Genomic DNA, 19,174 nt, shown 5'->3' with positions numbered 1-19,174 from the left:
ATTTACTAACTCTTAACCCTCACACCTTTAGACTGCAGGAGGAAACCAGAGCACTTAGAGGCAAACACGTGAACATAGGGGGAACATACAAACTCCATACAGACATCAGCAGAAATTGAAACCCCATTTCTTCTTTTCTATAGATGTGCAGCGGAAAGTATATTGACTGGCTGTATCAACCAAAGCTCTTGAACATAAAGTTGTACAAGTAGTAGTGGATAAGGCCCAGTCCATCACGGGTAAAGCCCACCCACCATTGAGCACAACTACACAGAGCGTTGTCACACGAAAGCAGCAACCATCATCAGGGACCCCCCCACCCCACCAACCATTCAGGTGATGCTTTCTTCTCACTGCTGCCATCAGGAAGAAGGTACAGGAGCCTCAGGGAACACCAAGTTCAGGAACAGTTATTACCCCTCAACCATCAGGCTCTTGAACCAGAGGGGATAATTTCATTCAACTTCACTTGCCCCATCACTGAACTATTCCCACAAGCTATGGTCTCACTTTCAAGGACACTTCATCTCATGTTCTCAATATTTATTGCTTTTTTTTAAATTTTGGATTTGCAGAGTTTGCTGTCTTTTGCACATTGCTTGTACACCCTGTTGGGTGCAGCCTTTCATTGATTCTATTATGGTTACCGGATTTACTGAGTTTGTCCGCAAGGAAATGAATCTCAGGGCTGAATATGGAGACACATACGTATTTAGATAATAAACTTTACTTTGAACTTTGAATTTCTCGCACTGTAAAGTGTTACACTAACCGCTATGCTACCCTGCCATCCACTGGAATAAGGAGTGGTAGATGCCATACTAATAATTATGGTTCCAGAGTATCTGAGTTTTATTTTAATACAAATTTATAAAGCATAAAATTCTCTGTACAAGGAAGACATTATCATTGATTTACCTCACTGTCCAGAAGAATGTTGTGCGGTGCAAGTGCTCGATGAACCATTCCATATCTGTTCATATATTCCAGTCCTTCCAACACTTCAAAAGCTATTTGCAAAACCCTTCCAGGGCTGAAAAAACATTAAGAAAATTTAAATGCAAAATAGCTTCATTTACATGAATTGTCTTTTCCTCTCTTTGCCGTTAATTAAAAGAATGATTTATGTTTTAATTGCTTCTGCAAGTTGGGCCTTTTGCCTCAGGATGTTATTAACATCTAGTGATTTTTATTTGGGAAATAGGAGCACTTACTTTCTTCAGTTCAGGCAAAAGCACACTTTGAGAGATTTCAAATAGCTATTTTGTTCCTTTTCATGAATTCTAAACTAAACATTAAAGATAGGACTCCAGCAAATCTTCAATACACTATATGTGTCAATGAATAGTGAAAAAAAACTGATTTACTTCAAGATACATTCATTATTGTACAGAAATAGATGTCATGTTTACCCTCAATTATTATAAAGGACAAAAAATAGAGAAAAAAGTAAAGTCAATGTTTCAGGCTGGGACCCTGCATCAGTACTGGACTTTAGCAGTCCTGATGAAGGGTCTTGACCCAAAATGTCAACTGCTTACTCTTTTCCATAGATGCTACCTGGCCTACTGAATCCCTCCCGCACTTTGTGTGTATTACTTATGAAGGAAGCTGATTGGACTCATGTAGCAGTATTGTTTCCTATTCCTGGTGAATCAGGAATAAAGTAGTTTAAACATAATACAGTTGACAATACATCAACTCATAAATTATAAAATAGTTTGTTTGCCATAGGCAGTGGTTAAATCAGATGGCATTAACATATTTAAGTAGAAATTAAATGCATTTATAAAGAACAGGATGTTGAGAGTGAGCAATGGTCATTTGAAAAGTTGAGTTTGAGCTGGTTGATCCATTGGCTGAATGGCTGGCTTTTGAACAGTAGATTGTTAAACCAAGAGACACATAAAGAAATCTTATCATGTCAGTACTGGAATTAACCAATTGGATGAAAGCTATTGTAAATTATGTGCATCTACCATGCAAAGATTATATATGCCTTATACTGACATATTTATATTGTGGTGTGGTAAATATGTTACGAAATACATCAGGGATCCCTACTGTGCCCTCTTCTCACCTGAAGTACCACACCTTGAGGTTCAGGAACAGCTATTTTCCTCCACAACCCTAACTCTAACTCAGCAACAGAAGACCACGATCACCTCTTGCATAACCATAGATTTCTCTCTAACTGTATTTGTCTGCAGTTTTTGCACACAGTCTTAATTTTCCCTCTCTTCTTCATTGTCTTGTATATTTATGTACAATTTATGTTGTATACATTGCTTGTGACGTTGTTGAAAGCAGGGTTTTCATTCTACCTGTACCTCACCATACTTGTGCACGTGATAATAAATTCATATTGATTGGTAACACAACATGCCTCCCATTATTCCATGTTCTTTCCTGTCACCCCTGCATTTTAGTTTGAATCTAGATCCAATAGATTAAGGATCTGCTCCCTCTGTGATGGAACATCTAACTTGACTGTTTGTTACATTCTATTCATTCTCATTTTGATAAATACACAGAATCTTTACAAAAATCTGAGTGAATTTTATTGTTAATATGTTCCAGATAAGCATAATCCTGGAACTGGCAGAACCACATTGCGACATTGCAAATGCTCTCCTGTGGCTTGGAGCTTCTGTATCCTGCCAATAGTTGGCCTAGGATGCTCAGTCTTACACACCAGCCAATGAATTGGAGAACTGCTTCATTCTCCATTTATGACATCCCTTATATTTATAAAAAATAAATATAACCTACATAACAATGTTTGCTACAGGAAATCCAATCCAAATGGGGAAAATACAAAACAGATTTCTCCTTAGCAGCAATCATATTTCTCTCTTCCAATGATCCCATGAAAAATAAACCATTCTTGACATAAAATGAAAAGATTCGCTTAAAATGAATTAGTGGGTCAGGATAATAAGCAGCACTGTCTTTGTACTTAACAAGCCAAACACTGAGCCATCAGAATTCCATAATTACCAATTACACAAGCTATTACAAAATCTATTAGTTTTAGTACAAGTAATTGAAGTATGAAGAAATTTCAAATTTGACAGGGCATTATAGATGTCAGGACCTTTTACTCTTAAAGCAGAATTTCTACAATTTTTTCAACAATCACAATCGTATTTATATTATATCTTTAAAACAATACATCATGCTAGAGTAATCAAAAATGGATAACATTTAATATATTGGCAGTGATGACTTACAGCAGTGTTAAAACAGAGCAACACACACAAAATGCTGGAGAAACTCAACAAGTCAGGTAGCACCTATAGAAATGAATAAACAGTCAACACTTTGGGCCGAGATCATCCTTTAGGACTAGAAAGGAACGGGGAGGACACCAGAATAAAACGGTAGGGGGCTGGGGAAGGTGGTCTAGCTATAATATTAAAGGGGAAGCCACTACTACAACATTGACTCAGGCCTAGGGGGCTGGCGTCGGGCACAATGACGGACTCTCCACTTCTCCCTCTCCCTCATCAGTGTGTTCAGTTCATCTACATTAGCCGCGCCGCTGTCTTCTAGGAATGTGATGACCATAGTCTTGGGAGGGCGCCCAGGGTTCACCCTCCTGTGCTTGGGCTCCCATATGATGACTAGGCTGGCAGGTAGCTCGGGGTGGCGTAGATAGCGCCCCACTAGTTGCAGTCTTCTCGCCTTGATTTTAGTGGTGAGCATCGGTAGGTCTTAGGGGAAACCAGGTGGGTGGGAAAGGTAAAGAGCTGGAGAAGAAGGAATCTGATAGAAGAGGAGACTGAACCATGGGAGAAAGTGAAGAAGGCGGGACACCAGGGGAAGGTGAGGAGAAGAGGTAATAGGCCAGAGTAGGGAACAGAAGAAGAGGGAAGGGGGAGGGTAATTTTTACTAAAAGGAGATATTGATGTTTATGTCATCAGGTTGGAGGCTATCCAGACAGAATATGACATGTTCTCCTCCACCATGAGAGTGGCCTCATCGCGGCAAAAGAGGCAGCCCTGGACCAATATGTTGTAATGGGGATAGGAATTAAAATGGTTGGCCACTGTGAAATTCTGCTCTTGGCAGATGGAGCGAAGGTGCTTGACAAAGCAGTCCCCAATTTACATGGGGTTTCACCAATGTACAGGAGGCTGCATCAAGAGCACCAGATATAGTTGACAATCCCAACAGATTCGCTGGTGAAGAACTGTTTGGGACCCTGAATGGATGTAAGGGAGAAGGTAAATGGGCAGGTGTAGCATTTCAGTCACCTTCAGGGGTATTTATCAGGAGGGAGAATAGCAGCAAGGAACAAATGGAGCAATCCCTGCAGAAAGTGGGTAAGTAAAGACGAACTTGGTGGTAGATCCTGTTGAAGAAAGCAGACAATGATATGTTAAATAAAGAGGTTCATGAATGTTAAAACGGTAAATTATAAGAAATGTCTTACAGGTGGAATGTGGGTTAGAGACTTTTAAAGGTTGAGGAAGAGAGTTCAAGAGATTGGATTCACATGAAGTTATCCCAGTCAATGGTTTGAAATTTAAAAAAAGGGTGGAGTGTTTTTATATTGAGAAGTTTCTTAACCAGTAACCAATGTAGCTCAAAAACAAAGTGATAAATGAATGGGAGCTGGTGTGAGAGTGTCCCAGTTTTGGAGTCTACATTGGATGCGAGTCTGTGGTGGTCTGTGGTGGCCAGTGCTATCATGTTTGCTGTTGTGTGCTGGGGCAGCAGGCTGAGGGTAGCAGACACCAACAGAATCAACAAACTCATTCCTAAGGCCAGTGATGTTGTGGGGATGGAACTGGACTCTCTCACAGTGGTGTCTGAAAAGAGGATGCTGTCTAAGTCGCATGCCATCTTGGTTAATGTCTCCCATCCACTACATAATGTACTGGTTGGGCACAGGAGTACATTCAGCCACAGATTCATTCCACCAAGATGCAACAGAGCGTCATAGGAAGTTATTCTTGCCTGTGGCCATCAAACTTTACAACTCCTCCCTTGGAGGGTCAGACACCCTGAGCCAATAGGCTGGTCCTGGACTTATTTCATAATTTACTGGCATAATTTACACATTACCATTTAACTATTTATGGTTCTATTACCATTTATTATTTATGGTGCAACTGTAACGAAAACCAATTTCCCCCGGGATCAATAAAGTATGACTATGACTATGACTATGACTATGACTATGCCAAATAGGAAGTTTGCCAGGAATATGCTGGTATATCACATCCGAGAGTAACAAAAGCACAGGTGAGGATTTTGAAATGGTCTGAGACCTGGGTAGAATTAATCTTTGTTGTGGAGGTGGAAGCAAATAATCATGAAAATGGCTTGCCTATGTGACCAAAAGCTCACCCTGGGATCAAGATAAATAACGTACAATCGATTTCAGTTGGCAGGGAGAGAAATGGTTTGTTACCTGAAAAAAAAACAAACGGCTATTGGGTTTTCCAAAATTACATTTTCCACTTATCCAGTCTTGGACTAGCAATTTGAGATAGGAAGAGGATCAGGATGGGCAGTATTGAGATAGACCTGAGTGCATTCAGTATGTGATTTTTGGATGATGACTCCAAGGGCCAGTATTTACATGAAACATGGGATTTGGCGAAGGGGCACAGGGACTGGTATTATCTTTAGCACCACTGGGATTATCTTGGCCATAATACTTGGCATGACATTTGCAATTTTAATTAGAGCTGTATAAATATCACGGTAAGGACAGTTCTAAAAGAAATTAACATGAATTTGGGAAGGATAAAGGCATCAAAATACCTAAGGAGAAAGAAAAAATCGTAAGTAAAAATAGCTTAACAGGAAAATAGAGGGACAAGATTGATTTTGGAAGGGAAAGTGGCAACAGACAAGTTAAAGGCAAGTGGGACTGTCACTGGAGAAACAGCTTGTAAACACAAGCTAACATGAGAGCAGTTCAGGAAATTGGGTGCTCTGCAGCTTCATAGGCATAGGGACAAGGAAGCCCGAAATGGGTCTGATGCCCAGATAGGAGAATTGCCTCCTCAAAGCTCCAGCAATCCAGTTCAACCATGATCCTTCACATGCTCCTGATGACCATAGAGGCTTCCACTGGATTCTCTAGTTCCCTCTCACATCCCTCTCACGTGCTCCTTGGTAGGTTAAATGGATGCTGTAGATCGCTCTTAATGTGTAAACGAGTTAATGGGAATGTGCTGAGAAGAGGTTACAGGGAAAACTAGTTGGGGAAAGAGATTGCTCTGTTAGCCTGTGCATATTCAATGGGTTAAAGTGACATCTTTCTATATTATAAGTAAACATAACATGAAAATATGAGTTAGAGTCTACAGAATGCATCAGGAAAAACTGAAGAGAAACCTTGCGAACTGTTTTTTTAAAGCATTGCAGACTCTCAAAAGTACAAATGTACAATATTTATGCAAGGAACATATATATCCTAAATGGTGCCTAACTTTGAAATTCAGTTCATCACCACTGATTACAGTTTGTTTAACGTTGGCTTAGTTTTATGTTGCCAATTCAATACATGCAGTTGCATACTACTATCAATAGATGGAGTGTGAGTACATGATTAAGAATACCCAGAAGTAATTTTTTAAAAATATTCTTAAAGTAAAAGGTTGACAGTTAGTACCAAGCAACACACATCAAAGTTGCTGGTGAATGCAGCAGGCCAGGCAGCATCTGTAGGAAGAGGTGCAGTCGACGTTTCAGGCCGAGATCCTTCGTCAGGACTAACTGAAGGAATCCTGACGAAGGGTCTCAGCCTGAAACATCAACTGCACCTCTTCCTACAGATGCTGCCTGGCCTGCTGCGTTCACCAGCAACTTTGATGTGTGTTGCTTGAATTTCCAGCATCTGCAGAATTCCTGTTGTTTACAGTTAGTACCGATCCAGTTCTTGTTCCTCTAGAAGGCAGATGAGTTCAGTCTGTTCAAGTATGAAAGTATGAAGGTTGAACTAAAAGGCAGAGTGTAAGGTTAATGGTAGCAGTATGAAGGAACAGAAGAACCATGGGGTTCATGTCCAAAGATGCTTCATAGTTGCCATGGAAGCTGATAGGATGGTTAAGAAGGCATAATGGTGTGTTGGCCTTCATTAGTTGGAGAGATTGAGTTCAAGAGCCATGAGGTAATTTTGCAGCTCTATAAAACTCTGGTCAGAGCACACTTGGAGAATCGTGTTCAATTCCGGTTCCCTCATTATAAGAATGATGTGGAAAATTTAGAGAGGGTGCAGAGGAGATTTACCAGGATGCTGCCAGGATTAGACAGCATGTCTTATGAGGATAGGTTGAGCAACCTAGGGCTATTGTCTTTAAAACAAAAGTGGATGAGAGGTGAATTGATAGAAGTGTACAAAGATGATCAGAGAGAGAGTGGACTGCCAGGGGCATTTTCCCAGAGTGCCATTGGCTAATATGAAGAAGCATAATTCAGGGTGATGGGAGGAAAGTATATATAGGGGGATGTCAGACATAGGTTTTTTTTTTACAGAGAGTGGTAGACGTATGGAACATGCTACAGGGTGGCGGTAGAGACAGATACATTATTGACATTTAAGAGACTCTTAGGCACATGGATGAAAGAAAAATGGTGAGTCATAGTAGAGGGAAGGGTTAGATTGATTTTAGAGTACATTAAGAGGTCAGCGCAACATCATGGTCCAAAAGGCTGTACTGTGCTGTACTATTCTATGTTCTGTATTCCACACCGTATTTTCTGTTATTTGCCACCATTGGACAGGGGGCCCAGCAACCTGAAGTTCCATGCCACTAGCTTCGGGAACAGCTACTTCACTTTAACTGTTCGATTCTTGTATTGACCCGCAAAACTCTAATCCAACCTCAGCATCGAAACATACAGATCATACTACTGCTCTTGACTCTGATTTTGCTTATTTTGCACTAATATTTCTATTCTTCTTCACTTATATGATTCCAAGGTTCAAAGGTTCATTTATTATCATCAAAGTATACAACTCTGAAATGCTTTTTCTCCAGGCAGCCATGAAACCAAGAAAGAACGGCAGCACAGTCATCAACCCCCAAATCCCCCTCCCCGCACAAAACAAATGCATAAAAATGGAACAGGCACATCAACCCCCAAATCCCCCTCCCCGCACAAAACAAATGCATAAAAATGGAACAGGCACATCAACCCCCAAATCCCCCTCCCCGCACAAAACAAATGCATAAAAATGGAACAGGCACATCAACCCCCAAATCCCCTTCCCCGCACAAAACAAATGCATAAAAATGGAACAGGCACATCAATCCCCAAATCCCCCTCCCCGCACAAAACAAATGCATAAAAATGGAACAGGCACATCAACCCCCAAATCCCCCTCCCCGCACAAAACAAATGCATAAAAATGGAACAGGCACATCAACCCCCAAATCCCCCTCCCCGCACAAAACAAATGCATAAAAATGGAACAGGCACATCAACCCCCAAATCCCCCTCCCCGCACAAAACAAATGCATAAAAATGGAACAGGCACATCAACCCCCAAATCCCCCTCCCCGCACAAAACAAATGCATAAAAATGGAACAGGCACATCAACCCCCAAATCCCCCTCCCCGCACAAAACAAATGCATAAAAATGGAACAGGCACATCAACCCCCAAATCCCCCTCCCCGCACAAAACAAATGCATAAAAATGGAACAGGCACATCAACCCCCAAATCCCCTTCCCCGCACAAAACAAATGCATAAAAATGGAACAGGCACATCAACCCCCAAATCCCCCTCCCCGCACAAAACAAATGAACAAGAACAGAACAGGCACATCAATCCCCAAAATCCCCCTCCCCGCACAAAACAAATGCATAAAAATGGAACAGGCACATCAACCCCCAAATCCCCCTCCCCGCACAAAACAAATGCATAAAAATGGAACAGGCACATCAACCCCCAAATCCCCCTCCCCGCACAAAACAAATGCATAAAAATGGAACAGGCACATCAACCCCCAAATCCCCCTCCCCGCACAAAACAAATGCATAAAAATGGAACAGGCACATCAACCCCCAAATCCCCCTCCCCGCACAAAACAAATGCATAAAAATGGAACAGGCACATCAACCCCCAAATCCCCCTCCCCGCACAAAACAAATGAACAAGAACAGAACAGGCACATCAATCCCCAAATCCCCCTCCCCGCACAAAACAAATGCATAAAAATGGAACAGGCACATCAACCCCCAAATCCCCTTCCCCGCACAAAACAAATGCATAAAAATGGAACAGGCACATCAACCCCCAAATCCCCTTCCCCGCACAAAACAAATGCATAAAAATGGAACAGGCACATCAATCCCCAAATCCCCCTCCCCGCACAAAACAAATGCATAAAAATGGAACAGGCACATCAACCCCCAAATCCCCTTCCCCGCACAAAACAAATGCATAAAAATGGAACAGGCACATCAATCCCCAAATCCCCTTCACCGCACAAAACAAATGCATAAAAATGGAACAGGCACATCAACCCCCAAATCCCCTTCCCCGCACAAAACAAATGCATAAAAATGGAACAGGCACATCAACCCCCAAATCCCCTTCCCCGCACAAAACAAATGCATAAAAATGGAACAGGCACATCAACCCCCAAATCCCCTTCCCCGCACAAAACAAATGCATAAAAATGGAACAGGCACATCAACCCCCAAATCCCCTTCCCCGCACAAAACAAATGCATAAAAATGGAACAGGCACATCAACCCCCAAATCCCCCTCCCCGCACAAAACAAATGCATAAAAATGGAACAGGCACATCAACCCCCAAATCCCCCTCCCCGCACAAAACAAATGAACAAGAACAGAACAGGCACATCAATCCCCAAATCCCCTTCCCCGCACAAAACAAATGCATAAAAATGGAACAGGCACATCAACCCCCAAATCCCCCTCCCCGCACCAAACAAATGCATAAAAATGGAACAGGCACATCAACCCCCAAATCCCCTTCCCCGCACAAAACAAATGCATAAAAATGGAACAGGCACATCAACCCCCAAATCCCCCTCCCCGCACAAAACAAATGCATAAAAATGGAACAGGCACATCAACCCCCAAATCCCCCTCCCCGCACAAAACAAATGCATAAAAATGGAACAGGCACATCAACCCCCAAATCCCCCTCCCCGCACAAAACAAATGCATAAAAATGGAACAGGCACATCAACCCCCAAATCCCCCTCCCCGCACAAAACAAATGCATAAAAATGGAACAGGCACATCAACCCCCAAATCCCCTTCCCCGCACAAAACAAATGCATAAAAATGGAACAGGCACATCAACCCCCAAATCCCCCTCCCCGCACAAAACAAATGCATAAAAATGGAACAGGCACATCAACCCCCAAATCCCCTTCCCCGCACAAAACAAATGCATAAAAATGGAACAGGCACATCAACCCCCAAATCCCCCGCCCCGCACAAAAAAATGAACAAGAACAGAACAGGCACATCAACCTCCAAATTCCCTTCCCCACACAAAATAATGAGAAAAATTAGGCGAAAAACACAGAATATAAAATATTGAAAGACTGAAAAAGTCTTTAGTTCAAGTCCATATCCAAAACACAGAAAACCTGTTCAATTCATGTTCAATTTACCTATAACTTAGGTTCAGTCTGTTGTCTAAACCTACGTGTCTGTCACTAATGTTTCCGTTATACCAGGACCTCACTGTTTTTGTGCACACGATAATAAACTCAGCTTGAAATTAGCTGGACTTCTCAGAGAAATGCCAGTAAGTTTGGGAGTTCCATATATGAATTTGTCATCGGCTGTTCCCCAGGTGACTTCAGTCTTTATTTCAGTGTGAAGCCGCAGTTATGGAACAGAACACATAAATCTCAAGCTCAAAGAATGAACAATGGTTTCCAGGGAATAAGGTTTGTAGTTTCTTTTCTCCCTCAACTTCTATTAACATCATTATGTTTATTTTGTTGCATAAGGCATGTATAACATCAATTGTTATCTTTTCATTTCATTTTTAAAATCTTTTTTATTAATTATTATTAAAGATCAACAACAAATACATTAAGGTAATCAAGTCAATATGCCAATATGTACAATGAAGAATTAAATTAGCAAATAACTGACTATCAAAGGTAAGCAATACATCAATAATAATAAGAAAAAATAAAGAAGAATATTTTTTGAAAGAAAAAAAAGAAAAAAAGAACCCCTACTAACTAAGAGACAAAAACCCCTACTAATTATAAAAAAAAACAACAAAAAAAACCCATTGGAAGCACAACCCCGGAGCTATACGCCATACAAGCTTCCATAAAAGAAAAACATCAATCCGCCAACTCAAATCCATTTAAACAAAAATCGGAAGGAAACCATATTAATTAACTCAAATCAGATGATAATAGTGGGCAAATGAACCCCACCTTTTCTCAAAATCAAATCGAGGATTAAAAGTTCGACTTCTGATTTTCTCCAAACTAAGACATAGCATCACCTCAGAGAGCCATTGTGTCAAAGCACCTTTCCATTTCACAAAATCGCCCTTCTGGCCAATAATGTAACGAATACAATTACATGTTGGTCTGATAGAGAAATACCGTGAATATATTGAGAGATTATACCAAACAAAACGGTCAATTTATTAGGTTGTAAATTAATTTTTAAAACTTTAGAAATTGTAGAGAAAATAGATTTCCAAAAATGTTTCAATACAGAACACGACCAAAACATATGTGTCAATGTAGCTGTCTCAGTTTTACATCTATCACACTGACTATCAACATTAGGAAACATTTTAGACAGTCTCTCCTTTGTCAAAAGGTAACGATGTACAATTTTAAATTGAATTAAAGAGTGACTGGCACAGATTGAAGAAGAGTTAACTAACTTCAAAATCCGCAATCAATCCTCTGTATCAAGGTCATGCTGAGTTCTCTCTCCCAATCTTGCTTAATTTCAATTGAAGGGTAATTGTGCTGTTGTAACAATAAATTATAAATTTTCCCAATAAAACCTTTCACTAGAGGGTTCATTTTTAAAATAATATCTAACAGCTCAGAATCCTGTATATATGGAAAATTACTTAAATATTCTTTCAAGAAGTGTCTGACCTGCAGATATTGCAGGAAATGTGAACACGAGAGACAGTATTTAGTTACTAATTTCTCAAAAGACATCAATCGGCCATCTTGGAACAGATCCATGAAGGAATAAACTCCTTTATTCCTCCAAAGAAGAAAGGTAGAATCACTTAATGAAGGTTTAAATAAATAATTTCGATAAATCAAACTAAAAAGTTTAAATTTTTTGAGATTAAAAAAATTACGAAACTGGAAGCAAATTCGTAATGACTGTTTAATCACAGGATATAAATTTAAATCAACAATTTTGCCCAGTTGTACAGGTAGAGGACAATAATAATGAGGTTAAGTGAAACTGTTTCACAGCTTTCAATTCCAAATCAGCCCAAGGTGGTCGTTCATTTTTATCAGGCCAATATAATCAAAAACACATATAACATATATTAACAGCCCAATAATACATTCTTAAATCAGGCAGGGCAAGACCTCCATCCTTTCTATATTTTTGTCAGTGATATTTACCAATTCTTGGTCTTTTATTATTCCAAACAAAAGATGAAATAATAGAGTAACCTGATCAAAAAACTTCTTAGTTAAAAAAAATAGGGATATTTTGAAATACATATAAAAATTTCGGTAAAATCATCATTTTCACTGCATGAATTCGGCCGGCTAACGGAAGTGTAAGTGGATTCCTTCTACAAAATAATTGCTTCATAAAATCCACTAAAGGAACCAAATTAGCTTTATAAAGGTCTTTATGATTTTTAGTAATAATAATACCTTAATATTTAAAAGAGTCTGTAACTCTAAGAGGAATATCATCATATATAGAAGCAGAATCATATAGGGGAAATAATTCACTTTTATGAAGGTTTAGTTTATATCGCGAAAACTTTCCAAATTCGTTTAATAGTTTCAATAAACTAGGAATGGATTCTTCAGGATTCGAAATATAAACTAAGAGATCATCAGCATAAAGGGAGATCTTATGAATAGTCCCATTTATGAAAATTCCAAGGATATCTTTAGCTTCACGAAGTGCAATAGCCAAGGATTCCAGCACCAAATTAAATAACAAGGGACTTAATGGACATCCTCGTCTCGTACCCCGTGAAAGCCGAAAGAAAGGAGATCTGCAATTATTGGTAATAACAGTAGCAACAGGGCTTTTATATATCATTCTGATCCACTTATTAAAATTAATACCAACGCCGAATTTCTCTGAAACGTTAAATAAGTATTTCCATTCAACTCTGTCAAATGCCTTTTCAGCATCGAGAGAGACAACACATTGGAGAGTCTTAGAAACGGACAAATATATAACATTTAACAGTCTCTGAACATTAGAGAAGGAATAACGGCCCTTTACAAAACCTGTTTAGTCCTGAGAGATAATCTTACCTAAAATATCCTCCAGCCAATTAGCCACTATTTTTGAAAGAATTTTAGCATCCACATCTAATAATGAAATAGGTCTATATGAAGCACAGTCAGTAGGTGTTATCTTAGACTTGACATGTTTTAATGTACTGTGTAGCTGATGCTAAGAGCTACATAACAATAAATGTGAACTTGACTGATGAACTGAGGAGGAATGGGGGATGATAGACTGATGGAGAGAGGTAGTGGAGGGAAAGGAATGGAGTTGGGAGACAGCGGCAGGAGAAACATAATCCTGGCAAGGGAAGCATAATCCCATTTCTTACACAACAAGCCCCGAAAGGGGTTTGTACATTTCAGTAAGCTCACCTTCCACACTTCTAAATTCCACAGTATACCTAATCTATCCACATAGGACAAATACCCTTTACCAAGAATCAATCTGTTAAAATTTAATCTTGTTCCTTGTCTCACAAGTATATTCATGTTTAAGTAGGGAGAACAGTTCTGCAGAAAATATTTTAGATGAAATTTCACCAGAACCCTTTATAATTGCAATAAAATGTCTTTACTCTAATGCTCAAATTCTCTCTCAATAAATAACAACACAATACTGAAAGTTAACTTAGGTACTGCAAGCAATTAGGAAGGCAAGTGACATGTACTTAAACAAGCTGGTCACTTGAACTTTACTCCACCCTTTTTTTAAAAAGTGTTGTTTTTTCTTCAATTTCTTCTACCAAAATGAATAACCTCATGTTTTCCACATTATATCCCATCCATTATGTCCTTGTCCATTCATCCCTTGCAGTTTTCAAGCATCCCTAATCTCCAAAACATCAAAGTGGATATATTACACTTGGTGCTGTCATCAAAGTCATTGACAATTGATTTCAGAATAGCTGGAGTCCCAATCCTTGATACCATCCCACTGGGCACAGTCTCACAAGCTAAAGGATTTACTCCTGAAATCCATTTAACTATTATTTTTCTCTTCATCTTTTATAGATTGTCTTTCAAAAATAATCCGTGACTTATAAATGTTGTAATCTCCACCTCCATAAGGTAGTTATAGCCGGGGGTGGTAATGGGGACAATCTCCAGCTACCTATTAAATTCTCCCAATGGCATGCACCACAAATAGCCTCTGACAACAAAGTCCAGCTCCTGGCCTTCACGTGTGGCTTAGCTACTCAGCCCAGCAGAACCGTTTCTACTGGCAGGACAAGGGGCAAAGGCGGGTTACTGGCACCTTAAAACCAGTCGCTTTGGGCAGATGGGGCTCGTCAGCTGTGGTTGGCAGCTCATCTAGAAGGAAAACTCTGATCTCAAACCTCCACTGCCTTGTGGCTATACCCCCTCATGGGGAAGGCTTTGGGAGTAAACCCTGAGGTAAAAATCCAGAGCTGGAGTCCCTAAGTCATTCCTACATTGAGTTCAATGCTGACTGGCAACTCCTGCGACGCTGCTGGTACCAACCTGTATCAGTCTCTGCCTTTCCTTTGGTTTTATTAGATGCATAACGAGGGGGAACTTGCTACTTGGGCAACAGTTTACTCTCCACTCGTACTGCCCAGGCTTGCGTACCCAGACAACTAGGAAGCAATATCCGTGGTCAACTCTGACTGATGGAGACCCTCACCTTACCCTTTGCTGCATAATTCCTGGGGTATAGTAATGCTGTGGTTAAATTGCTAGACTAGTATCCAGATGCACAGACTATTGACGCAGCAACCAGCTGCGAATTTAAATCACATAATTAAATAAACATGAAATTAAAAAGCTAACATAAATTAGTGATCAGGAAGCTATCACACAGTTTTGAAAGACACAGCAAAAACTGCAAATGTTGGAAATCAGAAATGAAAATTGAAAATATTGGGGAGATTCAGTAAGTCATGGAGAAAGAAGTAGAAACAATGAAGGGTCACTGATGTGGCACTTTAGTCCTCTACAGATGTTGAGTATCCCTAGTATTTTCTGTCTTTTTGTCTTAAAAACAATCTTGTTCAGGATGATAATCTATCTATCGAGGAATCTACTTATAGATCTATCCACAGAGGAGCAGCACCTCATGTTCCAGCTGAATAATCTACAACTGAATGGCATAAACGTTGAATTGTCCAACTCCAGACAATATGCTCCCACTCTGTCCCTTTTTCTTCTGATTTATCTAGGGCCTCCCAAACACACACAACTCCACCCATTCCCCCCTGACCCCCTAAAGTCCAGTTTCTTTCCCCCTCTAATGCAATGCTGATTCAATTTGCTGAGCTTCTGGATACAAGTTCCCCATCTTTCTCATCTGCAGCTCTTGAACATGGATAACTGCAGTCATCACAATCTGAACTGATCCCCAAACCAGCTGACTCACTTTCAAGGACTTTACAACTCTTGTTCTCAATATTTTTTTTTCTCTATTTGCACAGTTTCTCTTCTTTTGCCCATTAGTTGTTTGTCTATATTAGTTTATGGATAGATTTTCATAAATCTGGTTGTATTTCTTTGTTTCCTATAAATGCCTGCAAGAAAAGGAATCCCAAGGTCGTATGTGCTGACATATATTTATCTTGATAATAAATTTACTTTAACGTTGAGTTATGATCAAATAGATTTTGAAGTGTTCCTCCGAGCAAGCACCAATTGCCTTTCTGACATTAATAACTTCACCTCCATTCTTAGTTTACAGTGCAGTAGGGCCTTGGTTTTAGAGGTAGAGGCAGACGATAGCACTGAAGAACCCGTATGCATCATGGCTAGTAGTGAGAAATTCCTGCACTCTATCTATCCAACATCTTTTCTATATGCCTAACAGGTACAAACTCCCTGGTGTATTGCATCAGACACCAGAATACTGTAATATCATTAATGCTATCTCTTCAAATTACTGCAAAGTCCATTCCAATTTTTGTCACAGATTACTGGATGGAGAGAGATAAAGATAAAAGATTATTCTCAAAGATTTCTTGAAATATATTTCATGTCTCCATTAACTCTTGGGAACACGTGGCCTATAACCACTCAGGTGGAGAAGGAGCATGGAGGATAGTACTGAGAACATTGCATCCATTTATCCGGGGTACACAGAAGTCCTGTGTCAGTGACAGAAGGCACACACCATCTTACAAAGTACTGAACAGCCTGCCTCTTCAGTACCTTCTACCCATCTGTGTAAGTCTATGGTTTCTACTTTGGCTTGATCAATCACCTCAGAAGCCACAAAACTGTAATGGAAGTCATCCTCAATTCCACAGAATACCCTTTAAAATATTGACCAAGAGTTAAACATGTTCACTCTCCACTATGCTCTGAGAAACTTCATATTTCAAGATTGTTTAATGTCTTTTTCCAGTACACAAGTGAAAAGGAGTATGAAATAATTGTTACGCTGGATCTGATACAGCACAAAAAATACAGTAAGATAAAGAACATAATAGTAAGAAGAAAACATAATAAGTATAAATACATAAGATAGCTATAGACCTAGATTGATTGTACATCTATAGAGTATACACAGGCGTGTCTGTACTTGAGGTGACTGACAGAAATGATCAAGTAGTGGTGGTTGGGGAAATGGAGGAGTGTGTTAGTGGGTGGAGGTGTTGATCAGTCTTACTGCTTGGGGAAAACAAATGTTTTTGAGCCTGGTAGTCCTGGTGTGAATGCTATGTGGATACTCCCCACCTGATGGAAGTGGGACAAACAATCCACGAGCAGGGTAGGTGGGATCCTTCATGAAATTACTGGCCTTTCTCTGACATCTTCCTGTATATATGTCCTTGATGGTGGGTAGACTGGTACTAGTGATTCGTTTGCCACTTTTGACAGTTTCCATACCATTCAGCAATGCAACTCATCAGGATACTCTCCAATGTGCCTCTGTAGAAGGACGTCAGTATATATGTACATAATCCAGCTCTCTTCAGTCTCCTCAGAATGTAGAGGTGTAGGTGAGCTTTCCTGATTATATATAACGTGTTCTGGGACTATAAGAAGTTTCAGAGGTGTGCGCTCCCAGGAGTTTTAAACTGATCACAGTTTCCACTACTGTACCACCAATATAAAGAGGGATGTGAGTGATGAGAGTCTTCTTGAAGTCGGTAACAATCTCCCTTGTCTTGTTGACATTGCGGAAGAGGTTATTTGCCTGGCACCAGGCCTTGAGCTCTTCCACCGGCTCTCTGTAGGCCATCTCATTAATGTTGGCCCTACACTGTCTTGTCGTCAGCGAACTTGACAATGGGATTACTCAGGTGTAAGGCCATGCAGTCATGTGTGAGCAGAGTGTACCGCAATAGGCTCAGCACACGATCCTGGGGGGGCACTTATGTTGGGGATGATGTGGAGGGAGGAAAAGTTGTGTATCCTGATAATCTGAGGTCAGTTCATAAGTCAGACCTACACCCATTTGCACAGTGGTATATTTAGACTGAGGAGAAGGAGCTTGTTCACTAAGATCTGTGGGGCAATACTTTGAATGCCAAAATGAAATCCAGAAACAGCATTCAAACATATTTTTTGGAGCTTTGTCCACCGACCGATTCGAAGATCAGAAGCTTGAGAGGAAGGAACTTCACTCAGGCTCAGCAATAAAATAGAAAAAGGCAGCAATTCGCCGCAGTTTTTTTTTGGAACTCTGACCAGCGACCAATCGGCATTTGGAATGGATTAGCAGGGACAAATTAAAGGAAGGCAAGGGCAAGTGTGACAGCCATCATCGGAATGGATAGAGTTAAGAGTGGTGATTTTTGAGGCTTCAGTGCAGAGAGGATTCAGTCAGAGAAAGCAAAAACAACTTTGCTCAGTTTGTTCAGCTCCTTGTGGGATGTGGGAAGGCAGGGGACCTCCAGTGTCCCTCATAGCTACACCTGCGAGAAGTGCATCCAGCTGCAGCTTCTAGCAATCCATGTAAAGGATTTGGAGCTGGAACTGGGTGAACTCCAGATTATTTGGGAGCTGAAGGGTAATAGATAGGAGATATAGAGAGGTAGTTAAACCTAGTGTGAGGATACAGGAAACTGGGTGACAGTCAGGAAGGAGAAGGGGTTAAGGAGCCAGTGCAGAGTACCACTGTGGCTATCCCCCTTAACAACAGGTACAGTATATCACTTTGGATACTGTTGAGGGGAAATGACCTAGCAGAGGGAAGTCAAGGAGAATCCTAATGGATTTGACAGATATGCTAAAAGCAAAAGGATTGCAAGGGACAATACTGGTCCCCTGGAAGACCAGAATGGTGATCAATGTGTGAAGCCAAAACAGATGGGGGAAGATATTAAATAAATTTTTAGCATCCGTATTTACTCAGTAGATGGACACAGAGTTTATGCAAGTGAGGCAAAGCAGCATCAACTTCAGGTTACAGAGGAAGAGGTGTTTTCTAACCTAAGGCAAATCAGGGTGGATAAATCCCCAGGGACTGAAAAAGTGTTCCCTTAGACCCTGCAGGAGGTGAGTCCAGAAATTGCTGGGGCCCTACCAAGCAGAGTTATTTAAATCATCCTTAGTGACAGAAGGGGTACCAGAGGATTGGAGGATAGAGATTTTCAAGGTCCTTTTTTGTTTGTCATCTATATCAATAATCTGGATGATAATGTGGGGTCATCCGGTTCAGCAAATATGCGGATGTCACCAAGATTGGGGTTGTAGTGGACAGCAAGGAAGGCTATCATGGCTTGCAGAGATCTGCATCAGCTGGAAAAATGGGCTGAAAAATGACA

The 19,174-nt window shown here is 40.4% G+C and overlaps 1 protein-coding gene across 2 annotated transcripts in view; it reads right to left on the bottom strand.

The window, feature by feature from the left end:
* Positions 1–19,174, bottom strand: part of tbck (TBC1 domain containing kinase) — a 248,987-nt gene that overhangs the window by 200,307 nt on the left and 29,506 nt on the right. For both annotated transcript variants that reach the window (XM_063046811.1, XM_063046812.1), the window contains one exon: positions 919–1,033. In XM_063046811.1, coding sequence (XP_062902881.1) covers positions 919–1,033 — 115 coding nt within the window. The remainder of the gene's footprint in view (positions 1–918; positions 1,034–19,174) is intronic.

Source organism: Mobula hypostoma, chromosome 4, assembly GCF_963921235.1.
Source record: "Mobula hypostoma chromosome 4, sMobHyp1.1, whole genome shotgun sequence".
Classification (NCBI taxonomy): Eukaryota; Metazoa; Chordata; class Chondrichthyes; order Myliobatiformes; family Myliobatidae; genus Mobula; species Mobula hypostoma.
This window is presented reverse-complemented; position numbering and strand designations above follow the sequence as displayed.